Here is a 21,989-nt window from a genome sequence, read left to right as displayed (position 1 = left end):
TATTTAGAAATATGCTGTGGGAACTTGACTCTCATTTAGAATCAGTTTCGGTGAAATTGGTTTCATTATAAGTCGCTTCACCTAAAGTTGCAGCCTCCAAAAATCTACTGACACATTAAGTGCGGACTTCCTGTACACAGTGTTTAAGGACAAGTCGTCTAAGAAACGTTGTGATGAACAAGCAAGAGGAAGCGTAGCAAGATGGTGAGTGCTCCAGGTTTACAGCGTCTTGAACGAAAATGCTGCTAAGCCGAGGACAGCAACTAATCGTCAGCCCACGAGTCCAAGCCAGTGGATTGGTATTGGCTGCCTGGAGCACTGTGATGAGGATAAGCCTGAGGTCACGCTTATTTTCTGTGGCTTGGAAACACCTGGACATGGCCATGGCCATGGCCAAGCAGTTTCAGGCTTCCCAGCTGGGAGGTGAATCAATTCCTACCCCGCCCCCCCTCCCCCCCTCAGCCAAGGCTGATCAATTGGACGCGGCTGCCTGGAGAGCTGTATCTGAAAAGGTGGGTGGATAGCTAGAGGAAAAGAGCGCGGGGATTGGCTGGCGCCGTCTGCCGGGGCTGGAGGGAAGCACGGCTGTGGTGCGGAGTTTCCGACATCACTGAGGCCTGGCTCCCACCCAGAGAGATTGTGACTGAATTGGTCTGGGTATGGCTTGGGCAAGAGCGTTCAAAGTTCCCCAGGGGATTCTAAGCTAGAATCGGCAAAGACTGAGATTCGGACTTCAGAGCACCGGCTGCCTCGGGGCCTCTCGGAGAGCAGGAGCGCCTGCCTGCGTGTGCCTTGCTCAGCAGCCAACCTGGTGCGGCTGCCATCTCCCGCTGACCAGGGACGGTGCCGACGAACAGGCCTGTGTTCCTTGTTTTACTCAGGACGTAAGTGCTTGGGGAGTCTCTAGGCCTGTGTTTGTGGGGTCCATTTAAAACCTGCTTCCCTGTGCCATGGTGTAAACCCAGTTCTTCCCCACCGTGTTCCTGCCCTGTGTCTCCTTTACTTTTATCTAGAACAGTGGTCGGCAAACTCATTAGTCAACAGAGCCAAATATCAACAGTACAACGATTGAAATTTCTTTTGAGAGCCACATTTTTTAAACTTAAACTTCTTCTAACACCACTTCTTCAAAATAGACTCGCCCAGGCCGTGGTATTTTGTGGAAGAGCCACACTCAAGGGGCCAAAGAGCCGCATGTGGCTCGCGAGCCGTGGTTTGCCAACCACGGATCAAGAACACTACTTCTGCTCACCAAATGTGTGGGGTTTTCCCCCACAACAAGCAAGGCTCTGACAAATTATGGGGTGGCCTGCAATTTGACAATTCTTACACTATGTAGAGAAGAACAGATTAGTATGGCCAGGAGTTAAGGGAGGGGCGAGGGTAGGAGGGAAGTGGGTGTAGCTACAAAAGGGCAGCATGAGGGACCTTGTGGTGATGGGAATGGTCTGCATCTGACTGTATCAGCGTCCATATCCTGGTTGTGATACTGAACGAGAGTTTTGTAAGATGTTACCGTCAGAGGAAGCTGGGTAATAAGCTCCTGGGATCTCTCTGTATTATTTCTATCTACAATGATCTCAAAACTTAAAATATTTACTTAAAAAGAAAAGAAAACTAGCTCCCACCACAGTTGGCAGGGTTTAAAGAGATCTTTGGAAAATGGAGCCGGAAGTGGGAAATAAGACTGAGCAGAATGGCCTTCTTGGGGCAGAAGAGTGAACTGGTTAAGTCCAAACTGGAACCCGGAGTTTGGTGGTTTGTAGAATTATGGACTGGTGACCCTCCTGGGTCCATTCACATGCAAGGACAGGCTGGAGGGCTTTTTGAGGGGAAGCCTGAATGAGGAGGCCGCATTTGAGGAGGAAGTCCCATCCTCACAGCAGGGCAGGGGTGGGGAACCTTCTTTCTGCCAAGGGCCATTTGAATGTTTATAACATCATTCGCAGGCCATACAAAATTATCAACTTAAAAGTTAGCCTGCTATATTTGGTCAAGCGTTTAATTAACTCACCCCTAGTGCCTTGGCAGGGCCAGACCAAATGATTTTGTGGGCCTTATACAGCCCATGGGCCGATGTTCCCCACCCCTGCGGTAGGGGGAAGAAAAAGAGGGGAACAGGGCTCTGGAGGGAATGATTTGATATCTGACGCCCTGTCATCTGGAAGACCTGGCCGGCGCTCCAGGCAGAGAGGAGCTGGGAACAGGCTGGAGTCCAGGTGAGACCACACAGTGTTGCCCCGGGGAGCCCTGGAGAGCACAGAGGTGTGTGGAGGTGACCTGGCCGTGCTAACTGTGCCATGCTGGCACAGGGGTTGGTGAGACCTGGGGGCATCTGGGTTCTCTTTGAACTGCTTGTGGGACTTACCAAGAGGCAAAGCAAGCTTCAGGCTGCTTTATGGAAATTCTGCAGCTCCCAGACAAGGAGGAGGAGGAGGAGGGTTTGAAGAACTCAGGTGGAACTTTTAAAAAGTGAAAACATTTGGGAAAGTATCTAGTGACCCATGGATGAGAAAAGCTCCCATTCAACATGTAAATTCATTTGCTGAGTCCTTGTTCTGGGCCAAGCATGGGAGGGGGCCCTGGGAATTGAGGGAGGGAAAGACAGCCTCGGCCCCTGGGGAGCCGAAGAAAAACAGAAGTTACACCTAATGAACCAGGCACTGTTCCAAACACTTCACACACACCTGTGTCCAGTCCTCGAACACCCCTGTGAGGAAGGCACAGCAGGACCTTCCTAGAGCAGTGGTCACCAACCAGTGGTCCGCGAAGTCCAAAAGGTTGGCGACCGCTGTCCTAGATAACAATAGATAATAGCCACCACCTCCATCTAGGCACGCAGAGGCCAAACTACTTGTCCTCAGTTGCAAGGTGGAGCTGGGACTTGAACGCAGGCAGCCTGGCTCAGAGGCCATAAATTCAGCCCCTGTGCTGTATCACTGAGCAGGCAGTTTAGCCACAAATGGGAGCTGGACAGTAGTGGGCAGCTCAGCATCCTGGCCAGGAGCTGGTCTGCCAGGACCTGTCACCAGCTTGCTGTGCAACTTTGGACATCTTCTGGACCTCTTTGTCTCACGCTCCTTCAAATACAAGGTTCTGGGGTAGTCTTGAAAGAAACATGCTTTGGAGGCACAAGGCGCTATATCTCATCTCCCAGGAAACGGGAGACCACTGACCGTCCCAGATAAGCAGCAGTTGCTGGCAGCGGGGAGCAATGAGTAGAATGCTGCTCCTGGCCCCAAACCTGCGGTTCTACGTGGCAGCTGCACGTGGGGGAGACCCCAGAGACTGAGCATTCGGTGGGCTCCATCTCCATTCCTCCAGAATCAAGTTCAAACTCTTCAGTTGGCATTCTACCTGGGGACAACCTGGCTTACCCTAGCTTTCCAACTGGTCTCTATACCCTCCCCCCGGCCCCACCCTACAGCCTCCCTCAGGCCAAATGGGCCCCACCATTAGCAAAGAACACAGGATAGAATGTGGCAGGGCTGGGATTTGAACCCATTTCTGTCTGGCTGCAAAGGAGGGCAGTGTGGTGAGGTGCAGAGATCACTGATTAGGGGTCAGACACACCTGAGTCTTCCTGTTCCAATTCTACCAGTCACCAGCTGTGTGACCCTAGGTGACTGCTTCATCTGCAAATCAGGGTCAGTAGTAGCCCTGTATTGGTCTCCTATGGCTGTTGTCACACAGAAGTCCAAGTCCAAGATCAGTCCCTCTGGCCTATATCCAGGTGTCCGCAAGCCTACTTCCTAGAGGCTCTAGGCTTCCTCGCCTTTTCCAGCTTCTGGAGGCTGCCTGCTCTCCAAGGCTCAGGGCCCCTCCCTCCATGTTTGAAGCCTGCAGTGGCTGGTTGAGTCTTTGTCTTTTTGTTGTTGTTGTTAATCCTCACCCGAGGATATTTTTCCATTGATTTTTTTTTTCAGAGATAGTGGAAGGGAGGGCGAGAGATTGGTTACCTCCTGCACACACCCCGACCAGGGCCAGGAATAGAGCTTGCAACCAAGGTACATGCCCTTGACTGAAATCAAACCCGGGACCCTTCTGTCCGCAGGCTGACACTCTATTCACGGAGCCAAACTGGCGAGGGCAAGTCTTCGTCTTGATGTACTACTCTAAGCTCCTCTTCTGTAGTAAATTTCCTTCTTATAAGGGCCCTTAGGATTACATTGGACCACTGGGAAATCCAAGGTAATATTCCTATCTCAAAAGCCTTAATCGTACCGAAAAGTCCTTTCTACCATGTGAGGACCTGTATCTATAGGTGCAGGGATTCATATATGGACATCTTGGGGGCCGCTATTCAGCTCCTCACAGGCACCCACCTCACGAAGTGGGATAAATGCTCAGCACTGCCTAACAGACAGGAGGCCCATGATGCTTCATTCCAGTTGGGCAGGAGAGACACTTTGAGAGCTTTTACAGAACATCAGTGCCTGGGCTCACTCCTGAGGCTGGGCGGTGAGTTGTCTGTGCACTGGGATTTTTATAGGCTCCCTAGGGACTCTGATGGGCAGTCAGGGGTGGGCTGACTATAAGTACTGAATTCATGTCAGCAGCTCTTCTCATTCCCCACAGCTCCTTCACACCGAACCTCAGTCCCAGGAGCTAGTCAATAGATGGTTGTTGGATTAGACTGAACTGAATCACTCCTGGGGCCCCAAACTGCCCTGGGATGGGGCAGAAGGGGTGAGAGAGTTGCTCACTGCTGCATCAGAGCCTCTGAACCAACCTCACACCCAGAAATGGCTGCCTGGGGGGCTGGAGTCCTCCTCCTCCCCAAAGTCCAGTGAAGGGGGCCTACTGGGCAGAATCCAGTCATCAACGGGCCATTGTTAACAGAACAGAGGGGCTCTGTGCCCACTTAGCACTTCCCTCCCTCCCCAGGCAGCTCCCAGCTGAGGCCTGGCTTCTGGAGGAGGCCAGGCTGGGGAGGGGGCCATGGGGGCTCCAGGCTACCAGCGAGCGGGAGGATTAGGGGTGGGGGCTGTTGGAAGCGCAGAGGCAGCTTAGAACATAGGCCAGTCTCAGAAGTCAGCAGGCTGGAAAGCGAGGTGCTGATGTGGGCGCTCAGCTACAATGCCAGGAAGAGGTTCCAGTTAAAGTGGGGAATCCAGAAACAGCCCGTGAAACCCACCAGACCCCACAGAGCCCGGTGGTGGTGGTGTTGGGGGTACATTTCCCCACGGGGTGGTCATGCTTGACCCACTTTCTTCCCTTAAAAAAAAAAAAAAACAACACAGAAAGGTGAGATCCACACGGTAAATGGCACCTTTCATTGCCTATAGAAGAACAGTGTTTCAAAAGGGCTGGGGAGGTTTTATGTTCTGTGGACTTGGGATTTAAGAGGCAGGTAATTCAACCAGGACTGGGCACAAATGTCCCTTTGCTTAGCAGACCTTTTCTACATTCAACACTTGATATTAATAGTGGGAGCTGGATTTCAGGATTTCAGGAGGGTGGGGTTTATGATCCCAAAGACAGAGCCTGATCAGTAGCCTCAAAAATGCCAGAGACCCACACTTCCATGCTAGCCATTAGCAATTCTCATCTGTTGAATAGAGCAATCCTTTGGTAGTCTCTGACAAAGGAGAACATTGCCTCAAAAATGTCCTAAGAGGGGGGATCTAAAAGTGCTGGGCCAGCAGCCGCCCCTGGGAGCCTGTGGAATGCATGTTCCTGGGCCCTCCCAGCCCTCCTGTTAGAATCTCTGGGTGTGGGTGCAGGAGGCTGTTCAACAGGGTGGCCAGAGAGTGTGATGCATGCTGCAGTTTGCAAATCACTGTTCCACAGGGATATTCTTAAGCTTCAGCTTGAGCCATCAAGTTGGTAGTTTGGACAAGCTTCATTGTGTTTTTTTTTTAATTTAATAAATCTTTATTGTTCAGATTATTACAAGTGTTCCTCTTTTTTCCCCATAGCTCCCCTCCACCCAGTTCCCACCCCACCCTCTGCCCTTACCCCGCCCCCCCACTGTCCTCATCCATAGGTGTACGATTTTTGTCCAGTCTCTTCCCATACCCCTTTCCCCCCGAGAATTGTCAGTCCACTCCCTTTCTATGCCCCTGATTCTATTATGTTCACCAGTTTATTCTGTTCATCAGATTTTTTTATTCACTTGATTTTTAGATTCACTTGTTGATAGATATGTATTTGTTGTTCATAATTTTTATCTTTACCTTTTTCTTCTTCTTCCTCTTCTTAAAGAATACCTTTAAGCATTTCATATAATACTGGTTTGGCCGTGATGAACTCCTTTAGCTTTTACTTATCTGTGAAGCTCTTTATCTGACCTTCCATTCTGAATGATAGCTTTGCTGGGTAGAGTAATCTTGGTTGTAGGTTCTTGCTATTCATCACTTTGAATATTTCTTGCCACTCCTGTCTGGCCTGCATAGTTTCTGTTGAGAAATCAGCTGACAGTCGTATGGGTGCTCCCTTGTAGGTAACTAACTGTTTTTCTCTTGCTGCTTTTAAGATTCTCTCTTTGTCTTTTGCTCTTGGCATTTTAATTATGATGTGCCTTGGTGTGGTCCTCTTTGGATTCCTTTTGTTTGGGGTTCTCTGCGCTTCCTGAACTTGTAAGTCTATTTCTTTCACCAGGTGGGGAAGTTTTCTTCATTATTTCTTCACATAGGTTTTCAGTATCTTGCTCTCTCTCTTCTTCTGGCACCCCCATAATTCAGATGTTGGTACACTTGAAGTTGTTCCAGAGGCTCCTTACACTATCTTCATATTTTTGGATTCTTTTTTCTTTTTGCTTTTCCAGCTGAGTGATTTTTGCTTCTTTGTATTTCAAATCTTTGACTTGATTCTTGCGATCCTCTAGTCTGCTGTTAGATCTCTGACTGAAATAAAAAATATTATACAGTGTATGCTTAATTTCTAGTTGGTCCTTTTTCATATCCTTGAGGGTCTTGCTAAATTTATCAGCCTTTTCTAGAAAATTCTTGAAAAACCTTATAACTGTGGTTTTGAACTCTATATCCAGTCGTTTGCTTTCCTCCATTTCTTTCATTTGTGACCTGTTTCTTTGTCTCTGCATTTTGGCTGCTTCCCTGAGTTGATAGAGTGGCTTTGTGTGCTAGGTGTCCTATAGGGCCCAGTGGTTCAGCCTCCCCAGTTAAGCTGAGGTGGACACTCTTGGTGCACCCCTTTCTGGGCAATGTGCACAGTCTTGTTGTAGTTAAGCCTTGATTGTTGTTGGTATCACTGGGAGGAATTGACTTCCAGGCCAATTGGCTGTGAGGGTCAGCTGTGTCTACGCTGGGAGAACTTCTGTGCTGGAGACACCCTTATGAGATAAGACTTGCAAAAGCCTCTGTGCTCAGCTTGGATGGGGCGGAGTCTCAGGGCGGAGCAGACAGCATTGGTTTCCCATCAGCCCTGCCCTAATAGGCCCTGTGTCTCAGTGTCCCGTGGTAATCAATGCAAGCACCTCTGAGAGAAAGCTGCCCTTGAGTTCTGCCCGCTGCCAGACAGTCCATTTTCTCCCCGAATGAGTCTGGGTCCCCAGAGTCTCGCCTGGAACTGGAGTTCAGTGCAGTCAGGAGCTTTTGTCTCCCTCCCACTTGAGAAAGCCAGCTGTTTACTCAGTTGCCCGACCTCTCGGCACGCGCCTTGGTACCTCTGCCTTCCGCAGTTCCTCTGAGTCTCAGTGTGCTTTTCTCTTTCCTGACAGTCCAGTTTCACCCTGTATAAGTCTGGGTCCCCAGAGTCTCGCCCGGAACTGGAGTTCAGTGCAGTCGGGAGCTTTTGTCTCCCTCCCGCTTGAGAAAGCCAGCTGCGCACTCAGTTGCCAGTCCTCTCCGCACGCATGTCTCAGTACCTCTGCCTCCTGCAGCTCCTCTGAGTCTCAGTGTGCTTTTCTCTTTCCTTCTAGTTGTAGAATTTCCACTCAGCCAGCCTTCCTGTGGTTCTGGATGATGTCCGTTTTGTCTTTTAGTTGTAGTTTTGAAATTGTTGTGCGAGGCAGCAGTTTAGGTGTTTACCTATGCCGCCATCTTGGTTTCTGTCCAAGCTTCGTTTTTAGAATAGAACAGAATAGAATACCATTGTGTAGAACAGAAAATATCAGTGCATCATGTATAATGAGGACATAGGGGTTTCATAAGACTTGTCTCAGTTATGTATCTCTGTCTGAGGTTTTGACTGAACAACATAAAAAGACTGAAAGCCACTGTTCTCAAGCTGGAAAGAACTAATGTCAACCAGCTCCCCTTTTAAATGTGCCTGGATCGGGAGGTTTGAAAGATGTTGGGGGTGAGTTCCCTGCCCACGGGACGCGCTCATGTAGGCGGGGCATAGGTGAGAGGGGCTGCCCTCGGGCAGCGGCCTCTGCAGTGGGCCTGCATGTAGATGAAATTGTGCACCCCCCACATGTATAAAACTCCTGTCCCTCCACCACTTCCTCTTCTACGCGTATGTACCTGGAGAAGTATGTGGACCGAGTGACGAACCTGCTACATCTGGGTGGTGGGATTGAGGGGTGACTTGTTGCTTTCTTCTCTGCATTTATCCATTTTACTTGAGTTTTACATATTAAGCATCTATCGTTATTATACAAACAATAGTCATTACTTAAAAAAACAAAACAAAACTGAGGGTCCATCTTTGTGTGGAAATACAGAAGAGGGAAGGAAGTTCCAGGGCCACCCTTCCCCCATCCATGCCTGGCCAAATTCTACCCAAGGCTGAGGACAAACCCACACGTGCCCAGAGCCCTCCTTGACTCAGCCTCCTCAGGCATGATCCATTCCCCAGGGGAACACGGCCCTCCTCTCATCCCCCACACATCTGACACCTCTCCTCCTTAGAAACCCTTTTGCACCTCTCAGTTCTCACACCAGCCCTGGGCACAGCCTGCATCCTAACCATCTCTGATGTTATTCAGATGAGAAAGGGAGGTTCCGAAAAGCTAAGCCACCTGCCTAAGGTCACCCAGCTAGAGGTGCAAGCAGGAACTTGAAGGGCAGGGTCTGCTGATGTCAAATCTCAAGCACTTTGCTCTCCTGGAGCTTTTTATTTCTCTACCTTGGGCCATTCTCATCACTTTCCACTTTACATTAGAGTTAACGTTTGCTATGCAGCACCAAATAACTAGGGAAGGAGAGAAGGATGCAAAAGGATTCTAGTCAAGGTGGTGAGGAAAGGAGGGGAGGGGAGGAAGGAAGGGGAGGAAAATGGAGAGAGGAGCAAGGGAGGCCTCAGGTCACACTCGAGGATGGGAGTGAAGGGTGGACCCTGCCTATGTGAGCACGGACGGGACCTGGAACATGCAGTCTGGCCAAGAGGCAGCATGGCCTGGTCAGATCAGCATGGCCAGGCCCCAGCTGCAGGCCCCTGCCCAGCCAGACCAGAGGGGAAATGAAGAAGGAGCAGCCAGGAACACAGAGTTAACCAGGAGCCTGGTGAATGCCACCCTTGGAAGCTGCTGGGCCTGCTGGGATTGCAGGGCAGGAGGGATGTGAGGGCCTGGGTCCTGTCCTCTGTGTCATATGGGTGGAGTCCAAGGTGACTGCTGAGGGTGGGGGCCAGGATGAGGGCACAGCCTGGGAGGGCACTGCCTGGGAGGCAGCAACTGCTCAGCAGTGATCGCAGGCAGTGGCCACACTAACAGCCCCGCACCGAGCGGACTCTGCGGCTGTGTTCCAGGTGGTGCCTCCTTTGCGAGTGGTGGAACAGGAAGCCCAGTGAGTATGGTTTTCACCGTTTCACACCTGGGCAATTTGAAAGCAGCTTACACACAAGAAGTTGACAAGGCTGGTCGCCCTGGTGGCGAGACCTGGGTATCTGGGATAGGCCTGGGGGAGAGATTTTATCATAGGTCTTTTTGTACCTTCCCAATTTTGTTCCATGGGCATGTATTATTTAAACTAAACTTAAACTAAAAAAACAAAAGCAAGTGCCAGTTTTCTCCCTGTAGAAGCAGAGGCAGAGTTCTTTTGAGGTGAGACTCTCATTTGGGACAAGTCACTTGAATGGGCATCTGAGTGTGAGCAGAGGCCAGGCCAGGAAGGAGAACCTGGGGCGGTGAGAAGCAGAACTGCCCCGGCAGCCACCATCCACGTTCTCTGCGAGACAAGCGGCACTCTCCAGAAACCACCACGGTAGTGGCAGCCTGTGTCTGAGGAGGAGGGAGTAACTGGGTTGGGTCCCCTCCCTCCTGTAGAGCGAGGAGTGGCCACACCGAAGGCCTGAGGGCACCTGGGGGCTGAAGGGGCAGTGTCAAGAGGAGCCACCCCGTAGACTGGCGTCCTGGGAGGTTCCCAGATATCCTTGGGGAGGGCAACTGAAATTGTGCTAACCACGTGGGACTTGGGCATTAAAGGGGATGAGGGCCCCTGGAGGCTGCAGACTCTCTGAGCTCTGGGAGTCTGGCACCTGTCCACTGAGAGCAAGGCAACCTCTCACATGCTGGGTGATCATGGAGGCCTTTGTTTCCAGGCCCCTCCAGGGACAGGCACTGCTAGGACCAGGGTGGGGTTGGCACTGGGAGGGAGGGAGAGGGGGGTGGAGGAGAAACCTGCCCCCCAACCCTCAACCGGAAGCCTAGAAAGGGCCCGCCCCTATGGCTTCAAAAGTGCTTTTGGAAAAATGGTGACTCATGGCCCAGTTGAAATCAGACCTTTTCTCTCACCCCAGAGGGTCATTTGCTTTGCAACACAGGGACTGGGTCACTGCAGAATGAATCAGAAATGCAAGCCTGAGAACAGCCAGCCTGCACTGCTCCAGGTCAGAGGGCAGGCTAACTCCTCCCTCCTGTCTCTCTCTCTGCAGAAAGACTTGAGTCTCAGTTCCTCCCCTTTCTGGCCCAGGGAGCTCAGGCGAGCCGGAAAACCTCTCTAAGCCTCAGAGTCCTCACCTGGAAAATGGGGATAATCCTCTCTCCCTCTCTGTCTCTTCCCTCAGTGCAGGGCTGGTCACGACCCCTCCTCAGGGCGGCTGCAGGAGGGAGGGGAGTTGTAGCAGCAGCTGTGGCAGCCGGCATCCCTTGCTTGACTCATACTCCTTTTCCAGGTCTGACCCACCAAAAACAGGACAGGCGCCCCCTGAGCCCTGTGCTCCTTCCAGAGGGGAGAGTCTCCCCACAAAAGGCCATGTCAGCTGGGTGTGCATGGCCAAGAAGCTGAGCACTCGGTCACCTCCTGAATGGAGCCACACTCTCCAAGGAGCCCTGTGAGTGACTGCACTCTGAAGCCGCCCTCCACTTCCTGTCTGCACTGCACACGTTCGGTACACTCCACCTCCTGCGATGAGCTGGTGGCTTCACTGTGAAGTGGCTAAGAGCATAGGCACATCTGGAGTTGGGCAGCTGAGGGTTTGAATTCTGGCTGTGTGACCTTGGACAAGTCACCTAACCTCTCTGGGCTTCAGCATTGGCATCTGAAAAATGGGCCTACCTCATGCAGTCGGATTAATGCCGATAAATCTTTCAGCCTGAGGAAGCTTAGTACATCAAGGTTCTCAGATTCTCAACAGTACCTTCTGGAAAGGCAGAGGACTCTGGGACCTGGTGCTGGGCACACAGTGCAACCAGGCTTTCCTTTTAAAAAGGGATACCAAGAGGAGAGCAGGCAGCATTCCCAAAGGAAAAGCAGCTCCAACAGCTCAGCCAAAGTCTCCCGGGCCCTGCCCGCCCCACCCAGAATTCCAATGGGGGCCTGGCATGGAGGCCCTACTGGAAGCTCTTCATGCCCATTTCAACTTCCAGGAGCTCCTGCCACAGCCAGGTTTATGAGTGGGGGTGAGGTGGGGACTCCAGGTAGGGGAGGGGTGGGAAAGTTGGGGAGTAGAACCCAGGACAAGAAACTGGGGAGCTGACCTGGCCCTGCCACCTGGGGTGTGAGGGTCTCCTTGCAGAACTTTGGGCACGAGGTCACAGGAGAATCACAGAGGGCACATTGGCAGGTGGGCAGCAGACAGCAAGACTCAGTGATGTCATGTTTTCCCAAAATGACTCAGCGGCTTGCCCCTGGGCTCTGAATGGTGAGCTGTGTTCTGTGGCCTCAGGGCCTCCCGTCTCCTGGCCTTCCAAGCTTGTCCAACATCTCTCTTGTTACCTACTGTCCTGCTGCCCCAGGGACCCATGGGTACCGCTCCTGGCTGCAACCCCAGCCTACAGACATCCCCATGCTGCCTCAGTCAGGTCCAATCTTCACCCTGAGGGAAGACCAGACAGACCTGGTTTCATTACTGCCTCTGGTTCCTCTTAGCTGAGTGACCTTGGGTGGTTACTCTGCTTCTCTGAGCCTCACTTTCCTCATCTGTAAAATGGAGACATTGCTAACAACTTTGATAGGTTGTGTGGGGCTCAGTGAGAATGTCTGTCAAGTACTTGGCAACCAGCAGGTGCTTAGCAAATGGAAAGTATGGCATTCAAAGACCTCTATGATCTGACCTCAATTTACTTTTCTAGCTACATTTTTTAAAAGGGGATAATATCTTTTCTTGATGCTGTGTGCCAGTCTCTGCTCTAAACACTAATATAGAAACACATTTTATCCTCCTATCACCCCCACGTGGTGGATACTGTTAGTATCTCCATTTTACAGATGAGAAAACTGAGGCAGCACAGAGAGGGTAAGCAACTTGGTCATGGTCACACAGCCTGTAAGTGAGGAGCAGTATTTCCATGTAGGCAGCCTGGCTCTAGGACCTGCATATGTAACTCAGCTCTGTCCTGCCTCATCTCTCTCTCTCTCCTTTGTGCATCCTACAAATCACAGTTCAGTCCCACTGGATTCCTCCCCTTCCCTGCATTCCATCCGAACTTTCCCATCCTGTGCTTTTGCCCAGGTTCCCTTCTTGCACTGGAATGCCCAGCTCCCCAGGAAGCCTTCCCCAAATCCTCCTTCATGTCTGCCTTTGTGGGCTCATCACAGTTGGCTCAAAAGTGGTTATTTGTGCTGGTCTCCTCTCCTCTTCTAGCCTGGAGGTGCCTTCTGCTACCCCCAGCCCACCTTGCACAGTGTCAGGCATTAGCAGGTATGTAGCACCGGATAGGCGATGCCCGGGCTACAGCACCCTCATGTGTGCTCCTGGGTGGGGTGGTGGAGAATGCAGCACTTGGGCCCCATTACTTCTGCAAGGACAGTTTGAGGGCTGCAGCTGAAACCACCCCCAGGAGGCAGCCTGCCAGCTGGGCTAGGACTCAGCCACTTGTGGTCTCCATTGCCTGGGGGTCAGAGCCGAACCCTGGAGAGGCTGAACAGATATCCGTCCACCGGGGACAGGAATAAGAAGCACTTGCCGGTGGGGTTGAGCGTAGGGCCCATGCATAGTGCACCTACCTAATCACAGGGGCCTCTCGGAAGGTTTCAGGCCCGTCCTTGGGCTCTCAGCCCAGCACCCACAGGGTAATGACTGTGAGAAGCTACCTCTTCAGGGTCCCACTCTCCCATTCCTTCCCTGTCCCACACAGGGCCTCTGGTCCACGTGAGCTGCCCCCTTCCACTCACCATGACTGCCACCACCTCTGCCCAGACACAGGTCACTCCCAGCAGGAGCATCCTATCCTGGGAGGATGGGCACTGCCCAGCCAATAGCTCCTGGAGGGGCAGACCCACGCCTCCTTCATCCCAGGGCCCCACATCACATCCATCACTCACGGCTCCACAATCAGATACGCGCGCTCACTACATGCCCAGGCTGGCTCAACACTGGGCCCACAGGGCGAACAAGGCAGACACTGTCCTGCTGCGCAGAGCTCATACCGGTGGAGGGCACCCATGAAACCCGCAATGGCCACACCGGAGCATAAAGTGTGACGAGGGGGACAAGCAAGCAGCCGTAAGGAGGGATGCTGACCTGCTCAGGACACATCCAAACTGAGACCTGAGGATGAAGGGAGCCGGAAAGGAGGAAGGAGAGAGTTCGCAGCAGCTGGAAAGGCTACAGAGAGCGGGATATGAGCGGCTGGGAAGTTTGAAATACCGAGTCCAAGGCGAGGGCTGGCGAGAGAAGAGGCTGGGGACTAATATTCACGGTGCTTACTCCAGGTGGGGTTTCCGTCTTGCTGCAACAGCCCCGATCTGCTAGTTCCTGCTTATTCATGTGAATCTCTGTTGTTGCCATCTGTCTACGCCACCTCCTAGACCAGATCATTGCCGAGAGGAGCAGCCATCAGCAGATAGCTGGCCTTGCATCAGGGGCTGCTGTACCATCAGAAAGGCACTGCCCAGGTCAGCCTGGGGAGGGCGAGGCTCAGACATCCACTTGCGGTGCCCACAGGGGCCATGGGTATCCCTGGAGCCAGCCTCCCCAGAGCGTCCTGGCCTGAACCAGTGGCACGCCCTGGCCACAGTTACAAAATAAAATCTAAAAAAGATCTTGTGTACCATTTGGCCTCCCGGGCGGCAGCCACAGCAGGACAGACACAGGTGGCACCGTGGCAGGTTGAGGGCACTGATGGAGCCAGGCTGCAGGGCTCAGACCTCCTCCCCATCCCCCCCCTTTGCACTCACCAGCTGTGGGAAGTCAGTGGCTTACCCTGCCTGTGTGGTTCTGTGTGCCCGGCTGTAACGGGCCATAAGAGCGGCACCTCCCTCAGGAGCTTCCTGGGAGAACTCAGCGAGCACAGCCCCAAAAGGTGCAAGCATGGTGCTGTGCATGTGAGCTGTGTCACCCAGTTCCTGTGTACCCTTCCCCTAGGCAGCCGCACCAGGTGACACGGGCAAGGACAGTGAAAGAAAAGCAGATCTCTCAGAATAGAAATAGGACAGGGTGCTGACACTGGTCGGGGTGGCTGACTCACAGACTCCACGGCCCAATCTCGGGCCTCTGCGGGCGTGTCTGTCCTTAACCCGGCAGCAATGGGGCTTCTCCAGAGGACAGCTGGCACCCCTCACCCCTCCACACCCTGCTCTCCCCCCGCCTGCCTGCCCACATCGGAGTTGTGAAATTCTTTGCTATCTGAGGAAATATTGTTTTCAAAATATTTCCTCAGATAGCGCTGCTTTAGCTCAGACACTTCAGCACTTTCCAGAACCCTGCAGATGGCGAGGCGGCTGAAAGGAAGTGGGGAGAGGGAAGCGCGGGCGAGGCCCGGGGCCAAATGTCTCAGGTAGCCATGTGGACTCGCAGGCACAGGCATGCGTAGGGCATGTGGGCACAGGCATGCCCACACAGGGCGATGGAACGCAGAGCAGCGTTTGAGGGGGAGGGGGCGGCTTGTAACCGGCTAAGCTGGGGAGCCTTCTTCAAAAACAACTTTCATCAGAAACCTATGTGCTGGCATAGTTCTAAGCTCCATCCAGATATTAATTCACTTGTAGCCCTAGGATCTATGACTTATTACCATACCCCCTCCCACCAATTAGGAAACTTTAGGCCCAGAGAGGTTAAGTAACTTACCCAAGGTTACACAGCTACGAAGCAGCCTTGCGGGCATTCTGGCTTTAGCATATGTGCTCTAAGTCATTACGTAAGTTGTGCTTTGAAATGAGAGTTCCGTGTGTGTGTGTGTGTGTGTGTGTGTGTGTGTGTGTGTATGTGTACGTGTGTGTACACTCTTGTGCCTACAAAAGTTGTTTCAGTGTGTAATGTGCCCGGCTGTTCATAGAAAATATTTGTGTGTGTGTATGGGGGGGGGGTATATCTGAATGTATGTATTTCACCCCGTGACCAGGTGTGTGATGGCCTGTGAGTATGTGGGTGTGCAGCCTCTCTCCCACCAAGGCTGCAACTGTGGGGCTCACCCCCAACCGAGTTCCCTCATAGCAGCCTGGCAGCAGCAGCACAAAGGGACTCCCCACCCGGAGGCAGCACCCAGCGCCTCCCGGCAGTGCCCGCTCCCCAGATCCAGCAGTTTCAGCTGGGCTTAGCCACGTCCCATGGGAAGGCCCCTTAGCCACTCCCTGGGTCTGAGGGGGGCCCTCAGCTGCCACCCCCGCCAGGGAACTGCCCCACCCCAGAGCCCTGGTTCACTGGGAGCTGAGTTCTAGAGTGGGTCAGTTGAATTAATTGAAGTTATCACAAATTTGCTTCCTATTCCACAGCCACACCACCAGCACCCACGCTGACAGGCCTAAGCTGATATGACTTGGGTCAAAAGCAAAGAACCTTGACATCCTAGGTAGTCCGGGAAGCTCTACAAGGTAAAAGTATGAGTTTTGAGGGTTTCTTCACACGCAAGCCCCACCTTGGAGGGACACAACAAGGAAAATTAGCTTGGGTCCATTGACTCTAAACAGACATTTAAGATCCAAAGCTTCCTCAGATGTCACAAAACTTGAAAAAGCCCCCACCATTCTCCATCATCAAAATCAAACTCGTCAACCTAGAGTGCACCCTTGGCCTGGCTGAGCAGGGAGGCTGGGAGACTTACTCAGACGAAGCAGGGCAGAGCTGCACACCCGGTCTCCTCTCCCACAGGCTCCTCCGCTCAGCCTCCAGCATGCCAGCGGCCCGCAGCACCAGGACTCCAATGGTGGGTGTGCTTCCTGACTTTTCAGGCTCCCAGAGTCGAGGAGGAGGGGCTGGACTGGGAGGGGCAGGAAGGAGGGAGCTGGAGAGGCGGCCAGGGAGCCAGGTGTAAGCAGGGGAGGGGAGGCCAAAGTAGCTTCCAGGCTGGCTTCTGCGATGGTGTTTACTTGTGGCAGCCAGGAGAGGCTGAGCTTGGCACTGGCTTATTTATTTTCCACACTTTTCCTCCAAATCCTTTTCAGAGAGTCCTCGGAAACCCCAGTGATACATTTCCCGGGCCCAGAAAACCCACAGTCTCTCAGCACATGCCAGCTTAGTGGGGAGAGGGGTGGGGAGGGGGAGGCATAGAGAGGAAGGGATAGGGGGTGGAGACATGAAGTTACTGCTGGTCAGGGCTCCCTGGCCTGCCTGCCCCTCCCTTCACACTGGGGGTGGGTGGAGGTGGCGGGGGGGGGGGGGGGCGGGCGCGCAGGAGCAACCAGATTTGAGGCACTGGAGACATGGGTCCATCTTCAAGCACAGAACTGTCCAGTCAGGGAACACCCCAAGCCCGGCTGTGGCACCCACATGCTCAGGGCAGGGCGAATAGCATAGAGAATAAACAGGACAAGTCTATTTAAGGATTGGAAGGAAGCTGTCTCCTCTCCTGTGTGACTTCATGAAGGGCAGAGACCTCTCTGAATGCTTCCTCTAAGATTTCCCTCAGCAGGGGGCTCATAGCCTGTCCCTGGCCTTCACCTATTATCTGTCGTCATTCCCAAGTACTTGCATGTGTCAGGCACTGGGACGGAGCCAGGGGTTCCTGTCCCTCGGGTGGGGCACTTCTCCCACACCCCGTCTTCCAACTTCCATCCTGGACAGAGGTCCACTCCGCAAGGGCGTGGGGAGAGGGACTTAGGCACTGGGAAGGCTCTCAGAACGCACCCAGGTGGCCTTCCAGGGGCCTGGGCAGGGCTCCTGGCTTAAGGTGCCAGCTTTTCCCACACTGTGCAAACTGGCACTGAGGCTTCTGCGCAGAACAATGAGGACCCTGTCCCAGCAGGGTCGTCCTGCTCAGCCCTCCGGGTATAGAGTATAACAGACGGAACACACGGCCGCCCCTAAAGGCTGCATGGCTCGCAGTTCCCTAGCATTGGGATCTTGGACACCCGCGGCACCTCTCAGAGCCTTGTTTCCTCATCTGTTAAGTGGAGACAGGAACCACTGTCCCTCTGAGGGGTCTGTGTGAGAAAGCATCAACTGGGGACCAGGCGAGCCTCCTACACCCCACCTCCTACCCTCGCTGCCCTGGGCTCTCCCGAGGATCAGACACCACCGGGCACTGGGTGGGGGTGAGGACAGCCATGACAAGTCCCTTTCCATTTACTGTGTGAGTGACGGCAGGCCGTGGCCCGTGAGGGCGGATTTCCCTGTGTACTGGCTTTCTGTCCTAGCGAGGGAAAGGAATGTCATAATCCTTTTGAGCATGTTTACCTGGCGGTTTCTCCCAAACCCAAACTTGTGACATGTGGCAGCTTGGTCCCCACGTCTCGGATAAGCTACGAATCATCTCTCGCTGGAATTACCGCAACATCTCCCTGAAATCACTCCTAAGCGCCCCCCCCCCCCCGCCTTTTCCTGACTCCAGATCCACAGGGAAAGCTCCAGCAGCCTGGTGCCACCCAGCCTTTGATTCCCGTGGCCCACGGTGCAACCCAGCTGGGCAGAGTGTGTGGAAAAAGAGGACTGCAGGCAGAGGCCCCAGGACCGTGCTAGTCCGGGATCACTGTTGCTTCCTTGCTGCCATGGAGAGCCAGCGGGGACTTAGAAACAGCCTGGCGTGATGGAGAGAGCCTGGGTCCAGAGTCAGACTGCCTTGGTTCAAATCCTGGCTCTGTCCCTCACCAGGTGTGTGACCTTGAAAAAGTTACACTATTTAACTTTTCTGAGCCTCAGCCTCCGAGTCTCTAAGGTAGTGATAAATGCTAACCTCATAGGGTGTACTTAGTGAGAAAGTGTATGTAGAGCCCTTGATTCACAGAAGACATAATTAAGGTGGAAGGGTGACATTGGAAAGGGTCCAGCTGCAACGTCCCACCTGACATTTGGGGTGGCCAAGCCCAGATCACTCCTCTGATCTGGGACCAAAGTCCTGGGTGCTGCCCCCATATTTTGCTAATTTCAGCATGAAGACCATTTAGAAGCTTGAACTGCACACTGAACCTAGTCACAAAGGGACGGGGATGGGGGGGGGGCGGTGAGGGAGAGTGACACTCTTCTTCTCAATTACATGGCCCCACATCCTTGCACACTCTCAGTCCCGTGCCAGGGAGGAATCATTCCCAAGCCCGCTTGCAATCACAGTTCCAAGAACATGAGATGTTGTTGCTCTTTGGGGCCATTCATGCCAGCTGGCACAGAGGCACCCACTGAGTGCTCAGTGTGCGGACCGAGACCGCCCCTCCACCTGCTGCCACACGCAGCCCGGCCCTGCAGGAAGACCCGGCTCTGAGACCCTTCACAAGACCTGTCTCCAGCAGCCCGCAGAGCCCTGGGGGGAAGCGCCCGCCCCGAAGCTGAGCCAGCTGCAGAAATGAAGACTCCTGCTGCCCCTCAGGGGAGTAGATGCCAATGATGAAACTCAACTCCCGATGCCAGCCCCCGGGGCACCATGGAACAAGCTGCTTGAGCCACTTCCCCAGACAGAGCAGGCAGGGCTCCCAGGAACCACTGCGGACCCCTCCTCTGCAGGAAGACCAAGCCCAGCCCAGCCGAGGCCCCCAGGCGTGGCTCCTAGTGCGCCCTTAGGAGATACTGTTGCTGTCATTCTTTGTCAGCTACTTATTGAGTACCCACGACGTGCCAGGCCCGAGCTCGGCCCAGGCCAGTCCTTGAAACATCCGAAAGCACAACTTCAGGTGCAATGAAAAGAAAGAAGGCTCCGGGACCACCCTGGTTTCTCCTTGACCTTGGGATCTTCAGTAACCCCGCTCGGTTTTACACATCCACAGGGAGGCCTGGAATCCCCTCAGTCGTCCCCGGAGGGAAGTCCCTCCGAGGAAGCACATCCGCCGGGGGAAGAGGGGTCAGAGCTCCCCTCGCAGGCCCTGTCACCGCCGCCATCCGGCGGTCCCGCTCAGCACCGGCCTGGCATCCTTTCCACTCCGCGCACAGACCCAGCAGCCAGGTCCGAGTTATGAATCACTCCCTCCTTCCCTCTGGCCTCGCCTCCGGAAGGGCTGCGCACACCCAGACACATCACCCAGACGCCAAGCTCGCTGCCGCTGAACCCCGAGAACGAACCGGGATGTCTGATTTCCCCTCCCCACTTCTGGGACTCCGTGTCCTGGTCACGACTTTTCAAAGACAAGACAGCCCTTCCCATGCCCGTTGCTTTGGGGGGACTTCTTAGTGGGGGGCTGCAGACAAAGACCGTGGCGTTATTTAGGGGCAGGAGGAGGACACGCTAGGTCCGAGGATCCAAGCCGCCGCTCCCGGGGTTGTACACGAGGGTCTTCGCCCTATGCCCGGTCGGCGTGGCGCCGCTCAGAGCGTGTGCGCGGTGATGTGGGCTGAGTGATGGGCTGTGTGTACCTGGCAGCTGTGAATCGGGGTGCAGTGAGCCTGAAGATTGTGGGTGCCTGCGTGGAGTTTCCCCAGGCCGGGGGCGCCCTCTCCCACCCTGAGTTTCGCCCCCTCTTCCTCCAAAGTTTGGCGCGCGCGCCCGGACGGGGAAGGTAGGGGGCGCGCGGCCGGCGGCCTCCCCGGGCCCGGAGGCGGTTCCGGGACTCAGGGTCCTACTTACCCCGGCCGCTGAGCCTCCTCCGGCGGGGGCGGACCCCACTCTCCGCGGCTGGGGTCGGGCGCCGGCAGCATCCGCTCGCAACTTTGTCCGGGTCTCAGCGGAACCAGCTCCCTCGGGGCCCGGCTCTGCGCCTTCCCCAGGGAAGGCGGCGGGGAGCGAAGGAGGGCGGTGCGGCCCGGCTCCGAGGGTTCGCACGGCGGGCGAGAAGAGGCGCCAGGCGGGCGCCGTTCTGCCCACCGAGGGAGCGAGTGATGGGGGCTGCCTAGCGTCCTCCCCGCCCGGCCCGAGCGGGCGAGCGGCTAGCGGCGGCGAATTCCTGAACCGCGTCCAAGGCGCCCGGGAGCGCCCCCCCCCCTCCTCCTCCTCTTCTTCCTCACCCCACCCAGCTCCCACCCCTGCGAGCCGACAACTTGGGAACCGTTGGCGAACTTGGCTCAGCTCGGGCTGCGTGCCGGCCGGGCCTCGGGTGGAAGAAGGAGGGGAGAGGGAGGAGCTGACTGGGGAGGGGTCCGCCCCCGCCCCCGGGAACCTTGCTCTCCGGGACCCCTCTATGGGCCTTTGTTCCGGCGCTGCCCCTCGGCCCGCCCCTCCCGGGGGACTCGCTTGGGGCCCCTTGGATCCCCACCCCCTCCCGGAGAGGCTGGGAGGAGCTCCCGGGCCGGGGTGGGTGGGTGGGGGGAGGCGGCGTGGAGATCTCATGGCTTGCCTCCTCGGAGAGACCCCTCTGGCTGCGCCGGCTCTCCACCATCTCTGCGCACGAGGGTCAAATGACGGGCCCCCAGGCTCCCAAAGACCATAACACCCCCGTTCTGACCCAGGGAAGTGAGAAGTGGTCCCTTCGGGCCAGCTGGGGCCCCCTTGCGTAAGCTTCGGGTTATCTTCAGAGCCTGGGGCAGCTGGCGCCTCCCGCTGGGGGCTGCTGGAGGGGTGAGGCCCCAGTGCCCAGGTGGCGGCCCCGGCTCTGGGGCACAAGGCTGACTTCACCAGGAGCGCGGTAAAGGGCTCGGAACTGGGACACAAACCTAGCCTCCCTCTTACTTGTCTGAACCCTGGCGATGCCCGTGCCTCCCAGGCTTTGATTCCCGCCGATGAGGCTTTTCTCCTGAGTCTTACCAACACTTAGGACATGAGCTAATAATTCAGGCCCCTCTAAGGCCAGTGATCCTGCCATTTAATTGGATTTAGACACAATAAGCCACTTCCTGTAGAGGAGAAATAAGAACATCCAAAAAAGCAGAAACCTCAGCATCTGTACTTGGCCTCCCCTCATTCTCAACATTCGTTGATGAGAAACCCAAATAGAACTGAGCATGACCCCAGCCTTCACAGGAGCAGGTCCTCACAGGGGGCTGAAGTCAGAGGACCCTGTTCCTTATCTGGGCCCACAGGCTGTGGGCTGGAGGGCAGATGGCCAAAGGCTCCAGGCTGTGCATGTCAGTCCTATGATCCGTGACTTGCTATAGGGGACCAGAGATTTGGTGAGAACTCAGTCCACAGCTCACCTCCTAAATAAGCTCCCTGAACCCCTCTCTCCAGATCTCCTGGCTGCCCTCAGGCCCTGTCAAAGGGGGCCAGCCTCCGCCCTGGAATCAGCCTGCATGCTTTCCTAATGGATTTCAGAGCAGGTATGTTGCCCAGCCCCAGGGGCACCAGGCACACGGAATGCCATGTGACTACTGGCCCCTGGATTGTGCAGAGCTGCAGCCTTATTCCTGGAGCTGAAGGCCCCAGGCCTGAGCTTACAAGATGAACGGAGTTCTTCAGGTAGACAGGAAATAGA

General features: G+C 54.7%; 1 protein-coding gene across 4 annotated transcripts in view; it reads right to left on the bottom strand.

Moving 5' to 3' along the window:
* CHST3 (carbohydrate sulfotransferase 3) overlaps positions 1 to 20,494 on the bottom strand; it is a 34,739-nt gene extending 14,245 nt beyond the window's left edge. For 2 of the 4 annotated variants that reach the window (XM_080641198.1, XM_080641199.1), the window contains exon 1: positions 20,210 to 20,494. Coding sequence is in view for 2 of the 4 variants with exons in the window: in XM_080641200.1 (XP_080497326.1) it covers positions 20,210 to 20,280 (71 nt within the window). In the remaining 2 variants the exon portion in view is untranslated. Of the gene's footprint in view, positions 1 to 14,490; positions 14,599 to 20,209 lie in introns of those variants that run through there. The other 2 variants (XM_080641200.1, XM_080641201.1) reach the window with 2 other exon arrangements.
* Between the last annotated feature and the right edge of the window lie 1,495 nt (positions 20,495 to 21,989).

The sequence above is a fragment of the Plecotus auritus genome, assembly GCF_963455305.1.
Source record: "Plecotus auritus genome assembly, chromosome: 9".
Taxonomy (NCBI): Eukaryota; Metazoa; Chordata; class Mammalia; order Chiroptera; family Vespertilionidae; genus Plecotus; species Plecotus auritus.
The sequence above is the reverse complement of the archived record's forward strand: the minus strand, read 5'-3'. Positions and strand labels throughout refer to the sequence as shown.